We start from the raw sequence: 6,974 nt of genomic DNA, 5'->3' as shown, positions 1-6,974 counted from the left end.
TAATAATTAATGCAGTAATATTATTATCAAAAAAAGTCTCAAAGGACACTAGTTGGAATCTGCTGATTGTAAGGGATCAGATACCTTGTAGGGATACGTTAAATTAGATAATTCAATCCATACAATTTGAAGTTATATCTTCAGATCACCATCCTTTTTTTTTTCCAAGAGGAAAGCAGATGTCTGTTCTCATTTTGTGTTTGGTCATTCTATTGAATTAATCTATCAGACCAATGTCCTCGTGGTCTTAGTGGAAATATAATGCATGAACTCAGTTATTGTTGTTGTTTTTTTCCTTTTGAAGACGGTCACATCCAGCCCATCCCTTTACCGACATCCACTAAAATTGTATTTAAAAAAAAAAAAAAAAAAGTTAGCAGAGCGTGGTTTCGATCCACGGACCTCTGGGTTATGGGCCCAGCACGCTTCCACTGCGCCACTCTGCTTCCCGACAGATTTAGGCTATTATTATATATATTCTAATAATTATATTCACTGTGTATAAATTAATCGATTTTGATTAAATTATGAATTCGTTCTGAGGCGTGGACTCAAAAACTAATGTGACGTTTAACATTTTAGAATTGCTTCTCAATAGTTTACTCAAACAGTACAAGCTAACCGCAACCATGCCCTGCCCACATTTCCACTAGATCAAGAGTAGAGAGTAACTAAATACTCTCTGGACACAGTTGTAAAATGTAAAAATAAGATTAGTCTCGTAAATGTCTCGGACCAAATACGTAGACGCCTAATTGTTTTCTAGATCAAAAGGAAACTATCAATATGATTGGAAAAATGCAGTATCTTATCTTTTTATCCCTGTCTTCATTTCGAATATTCTTTACTTTAACTGCTCTAGTCTAGATCTAGATCTAGATTCATTTCAAATTATTCGGAATCATTACAAAATTTGTTCTGTATATTTTGGTTGTGGTATAGTGAATGTTTTGCCCCTGAGTAACAAGTATAAACATGGCGTTAAAAAATGGTTACTTTGTACCATTTTAGTTGAAATTGAAGAAACGCACGCTGCAAATCCTGTGGTACGTATTTGTTTCTTAATTGACTTATTAAAAAAGAAAGATTTTTAAATGTCTGTAATCTTTTGTCTAAATCTAGATCTAGATCTATTCTAGATCTATGTAGATCTAGTCTGTAGCATACATAATGAAAGTTCAGTTGTTCTTCTTCAAATAGCGGATCCAAGAGACTCTCTTCTGGCGATTTTGTAGTTTCGTTCGTTAAAGTCAAGCAGGGGGGTTTCAGGGGGGCAAGAAGTGGAGGTGGGGGGGTTCAGGGGGGCATGCCCCCCTGAATTTTATCCTAATTTGATGTTTTGCAGTTAGGTTGCATCCCTGTCCCTGCTCTTTATGTAGCCTGCCTAATTCAAATAGTATTTGGTCTTCAAGACTTCTGGATTTCTTCTCTGGATGTAAACAAATGGATCGTGGACTTTAACGAACGGAACTACAAGATCACCTCTCTTCTTTCTACTCTATTTATTTTACATCTAAAATCTAGATCTAGAATCTAGATCTAGATCTAGATATCTAGAATCTAGATCAAATCGGTGCTTTTTCGGTAGTTCCCACCCCCCTTATTTGAGCCTGACCTACTTCTAGGTCTAGATCTATATGTTTGATTCGTGGTGAGCTAAGATATCAAACCTAACAACAGCAAAACATTAAATTGTGGTAAAATTCAGGGGGGCATGCCCCCCTGTAACCCCCCTTCCTATTTTTGTTAGGTCAGGGGGGCAAACCTTGAAACCCCCCTACTCTTGGGGCCAAAACCCGGGAATAACAATTGCGGGGTGAGAACTACCAAAAAAGCGCCATCAAATCTAGGTCTAGATCTAGATATTCTAGATCTAGATATTCTAGATCTAGATTAGATTTAGAATCTAGACTCTACTAGATCTAGAATTTAGATATATAGATCGGAAGGACTTCCGTAACGAGCGACCACCCCATCAAACACAATAAAGAAGAGGCCTAGACCTAACCCTACCCCTACCCCTACCCCTAACCCTAACCCTACCCCTACCCCTACCCCTACCCCAAGCCCTCAATTCTGCTCTGTCTCATAGTGGTCGCTCGTTACGGAAGTCCTCCCTATAGATCTACTAGATCTATGTGTGTGTGTGTGTGACACATGCGATTAAACGTAGAAAGATGCAAACTATTTTTAGGTACGACGCCCATCTTGTTTGACGTCAGACCAGGATTCCACTCCGATCACGTGACTACATCTAAGTAAAGCCAACCGCTTGGCACCAAAGATGGAACTGTCTATGTATAACGCTTAATCTACACCACGCTCTCGGAAGTTCTGATGGCCAAATAGACAGCGCGTCTGCGTTTGAAGGCATGCAATGATTTTAGGAACGGTTCGATTCTGGTCCCGGACTATTTTTTTCTTTCTCTTTCCCTCCTCCAGACTGACCAACAGTTCCATAAATTATAATTTGTAGAGCTGCTTTGAAGTAAAAAAAAAAAAATATTAGTGATGAAGAATGCAGGGGGAGGAGGGGGAGGGGGGGGGGGTAGATCTAGATCTAATTCTCCAGCGTCTTTACGGAAATTTTCGTACACTTCCATCTTTGGTGCCATGCCATGCGGTTGGCGGTTGGCTTTACTTAGATGTAGTCACGTGATCGGAGGGGAATCCTGGTCTGACGTCAAACAAGAGGGGCGCCGTACCTAAAAATAGTTTGTGTCTTTCTATGTTTAATCGCATGTGTGTGTGTCTGTGTGTGGAAACATTCCTGAGATTTCAATTTTATTTTGGCAGGCGCTATTTGCAACGCTGCATTCTGAATAGCTCCTGTGCTATTTGAAACGCCGCGTTCTGAATAGCTCTCATGCTATTTGAAATGCCAGACTAGAATCTAGATCTAGTAGCCATCGTTTCTCATAACCATAATAATATTGTAGTTCCGCCTGAATTGCGGAAGCTTTCTCAGTTTCTTGAATAAACCTCCTAGGATTTGACCCCTTTTTTTATGACGTTGCCTTATTCCGATCTTTGGTCAGCAAGCATGGGTCAAATCTTCACACCTCCTAAGTGCTATCTTAGCCTCTCTGATAATTAGGGCATGTTAGAGAGAGAGAGAGAGAGAGAGAGAGAGAGAGAGAGAGAGAGAGAGAGAACTTGATAGACAGACAGGGAGACAGACAGACAAATGAGACTCTGCCAAGAGATGGGGGCCTCATGAGGGTCATGGAGGTCAAAAAAAAATGTTGATATGTATGTAGGGCTACTTTTTTGTTATTAAAATGTACTTGATATTTATTGTGTTAAAAACTTTTACTTAATAAAATTTAGTTGAGACAGTGTCTTTAACTTTTTAAAAAAATTGATAAAAGTATATATAGATCTATATCTGCCTGTCCTAACTAGTACAGAAAGGGAATTTTCAAAGTAACCTTGGTACTGGTATAAAATAACATAAAGAAATAATGTAAAAAAAAAATTATTTCCCCTCAATGCTCTTTCAGTCAACTTCCTGGAAGGCCCTGGAAGACCTCCAAAAAATATGAAGAATGTTTTTTAATGCATACTTATGAATGCGAGACAAAATTCAAAATTCATTTACATTGTTTAACCATATTATTTGGATGTATTGTTTTTAAGTAATTTCAAGGCAAATTTTCTGGTATGAGTCCATGGTAGGAAATCAAATTTCAATGTCCAAGTTCATTTGGGTGTGATTTTGTTTTCGATGATTTGTGCAGTTTGCATTCTTTGACATTTTCTGTCAGTCAACATGGATGAAGTTGATGCTGTTCCTCGCCCAAGAAGGCAAAGACCTAAGGATTCCTTTCAGAGTGAGCTCCAAGCAAAGCTGCATCAGAGAAAGTCCTTGGGATTGACTGCTGAGGTAACAGACAGTGATGACGATGGTCTGTCCTCATCCCGCACTAAAGGTAAGGGCAGCTGAAAATGTGATCACCGCATGTTGGAGTGGGTGGTTGGCAGGTGTTCTGATGTGGTTTGCTTTTTCTTTCCTATGAAACATCCATCGTCCTTAGCTGTCCTCCTTCTTGTCTTTGCATGTTACTCTCTAGTAACACCTTTTGCAATGACATAATGACCTATTTGTGTTGCAAGTGCCATAAAACCCTTACTAAAACTTACCTTAGGAAATTATTACAGCCTGTAATTAAGACATAGACCTTGAGTCCACTAATGAAAGTGATGCTGAAGACGTTCCTTATCCTATTGTTTTCCTGACTTGTCAGTAAATGACATAGTCTTGTTTTATGACTGTTTAGTACATTTGTCTGTAATGTACAGTTTTTTTGTTTTGTGTCTGTCATGAATTACTTTCTTATAATTTTTTAGCCGTTTTTAATTTCTGTAGCTCCAGAACCTTTTCATATGTTGTGTACCAGCTTCTGTGGTGTAGTGGTTAGGCTCTTTGCTGCTGCACACTGGAGACCTGAGTTCCATTCCCACATTTTAGAGAAAATTCTATAGATTATCTCGACCTTTCTGCTGGGATGTTGTATCCCTCTCAGCCCAGGTTGGCATTGACAGGCATGGTTGGAAGCTGGCCTCTTCTATAGTCTGAATTGTGTCAATGGGGGTGTAGAAACAACTTCATTGAACACGTAAAAAAGATATATAAAGTTTGTATACAAATTTGGTGATATTTCAAAACTTCTTCTTCACCTTCTTCAGATGTCAGGTCTGGAGTAGACTTTGACAATCATGATACCCCGCTCCTTCCTGTTGTCTGTCTTCCTGATCAGCTTGGTTTTTTTGTTTTCTTTGTTGTGTAATTTGTCAAGTTGTTCAGGCCATCTGTATATGTTGTTCTTTGTCTTCCTCTGCTTTTTTTTCCCTCCATCCTTCCACACAGCAGCAGCTTCTCTTGTCCATTTGAGCTATTTGTGTGCCTTACAATCTCAAATGTCTCTTTCCGATGGCTCTGATTGTAATAGATCTTTCACAAGCTCCTATACTTCTATACTTCTGTATTTGTTTTCCTCTCTGACCTTGAGATCAGAGAATTCTCCTTAAATACCAGTCTTCGGCGACAACACATTCGCTTTCCTGGTCCTTGGTAAAATGTTTTACATTCAATCAGACGTTGCTCCCTTGGTTTATTTCCCAGATTTTATGAAGAGGGGAGCCACACGCCCCAGTGCAGCCAAAAGGAGACCAGATCATTCTCCTGACTTGAGCCGGGGTCTGGGGACGACAACGATGCGAGCCCGTGACTTGTCCTCTCTTCTGGGACGAAGTGTCTCGGATGACGAGGACGAGGAAGTCATGGCGGCCAATCTGGGGAAAGCCAGTCCCGGGGGTACCTGGCAGCCTGGCAGTCTGAAGACGCCTTCTCCCAAGCAAGACTCATTATTTGCTCGTAAAACTCCGACGAGAGATAGTCCTAAGGAACAATCAGGCCGGCTGGAGTCTATTTATGGCAGGAAGACGCCGACGAAAGATGTGAGCCCTCGGAGTGGGGGTTTGTCGAAGGAGGATATTATCTTTGGCAGGAAGACGCCCGTGGATGGCAAGAAGAGCCCTCATGATGGGTAAGCAGTCGGTGTTGCCTGTCTTCTATAAGTTGGGAAGGGTTTTTTGGAATATTCCGTGCCGCCTGCATTTACAGTTTTGAAGGGCTTTTTTTGAATGTTCAGAGCTGCCTGTGTTTACAGTTTTGAAGGGCTTTTTTTGAATGTTCAGAGCTGCCTGTGTTTACAGTTTTGAAGGGCTTTTCTTGAATGTTCAAAGCAGACTGTTTAAAGTTTTGAAGGGCTTTTTAAAAAATGTTCAGAGCTGCCTGTGTTTACAATTTTGAAGGGCTTTTTTTTTGGAATGTTCAGAGCAGCCTGTGTTTACAGTTTTGAAGGGCTTTTCTTGAATGTTCAAAGCAGACTGTTTAAAGTTTTGAAGGGCTTTTTAAAAAATGTTCAGAGCTGCCTGTGTTTACAATTTTGAAGGGCTTTTTTTTTGGAATGTTCAGAGCAGCCTGTGTTTAAAGTTTTGAAGGGCCTTTGGGCAAATGTTCAGCACAGTTTGCCTTGAAATGTTTTGAGGACGGGTTTTTTTGGTAAGCGTTCAGCATACCTCACTTTAAAATGTTTTAGGGTTGGACTGGCATCTGGTGGAGTGGTTAGTTGTTTTGCTGTTGCACGCAGGAGACCTGAGAGCGATTCCTGAGTGGGAGAATTTTTAGTATGCATCTCGGTTTTTCTGCCGGAATGTTGTATCCTGCTCAATCTGGGCTGGCCGAACCTCTTCTCTCCCTTGATCAGGGCAGATCTGCTTATTTGAATTTACATTGAATCTTTTTTTCCCCCCCCCTTGAATTGCGGTTTGTGCGGTAGTATTCAACTTATTGTAAATGACAGGAAAATACATATATTCATTTTAGTGTACTTTCAATACACGTTTATTTCACTTCCTGTGAAACGTAACATTTTTTACATCAAATTTCTCAAAAAGGGAGAGGGAGATAGAATTTAGGTGAGCATGGGTCACAGCAAAGATTCCTCAAAAAAAAGAAGAAGATAAATGAATAAATTTAAAAAGGGTCAAGTATTTTTATTAAAAAGTGCAGGTAATCTTATCTTCTCAGGTTTAATTTATTGATAACACTTGAGTACGTGAACGGTTGGTCAGAACGTTGGCTTCTCTTACCTTCCCCTTGCTTCTGAAATCCAAGACTAGGCGTGGGAAAAAGGTACATGTGGGAAAAATGTGGGGTCTGCATTGGCAGCAAACTTTGATGTCTAGTGGTCCTACCTGGTTCAATCAATGGACCCATGGGGCAGCGACATTGACACGCGTGTCCTTGATGGTGTGCTTACCAAACAGAAGATAAGATAAGATACAATAAGGTAAGATATGATACAATGCGATAAGGTAAGATATGATACAATGCGATAAGGTAAGATATGATACAATGCAATAAGGTAAGATATGATACAATGCGATAAGGTAAGATATGATACAAT

At 40.0% G+C, this 6,974-nt stretch overlaps 1 protein-coding gene and 1 non-coding gene across 2 annotated transcripts in view; one reads left to right on the top strand and one right to left on the bottom strand.

Annotated features, from left to right (window-relative positions):
- Positions 1 to 374: 374 nt before the first annotated feature.
- TRNAM-CAU lies at positions 375 to 446 on the bottom strand. The gene has a single exon. It is a non-coding gene; the product is annotated as a tRNA-Met (tRNA).
- A 373-nt stretch (positions 447 to 819) lies between these two features.
- LOC101847242 (serine/arginine repetitive matrix protein 1) overlaps positions 820 to 6,974 on the top strand; it is a gene marked incomplete in the record, with an annotated part of 20,413 nt that continues 14,258 nt past the window's right edge. Inside the window, 3 exon segments of the mRNA XM_013090868.2 lie at positions 820 to 1,046; positions 3,768 to 3,932; positions 5,126 to 5,549. Of these exon segments, the coding sequence (XP_012946322.2) occupies positions 3,773 to 3,932; positions 5,126 to 5,549 (584 nt within the window).

Source organism: Aplysia californica, unplaced genomic scaffold (genome assembly GCF_000002075.1).
Source record: "Aplysia californica isolate F4 #8 unplaced genomic scaffold, AplCal3.0 scaffold01603, whole genome shotgun sequence".
NCBI lineage: Eukaryota > Metazoa > Mollusca > Gastropoda > Aplysiida > Aplysiidae > Aplysia > Aplysia californica.
Note: the sequence above shows the minus strand (reverse complement) of the source record. Positions and strands in the feature narration are given on the sequence as shown.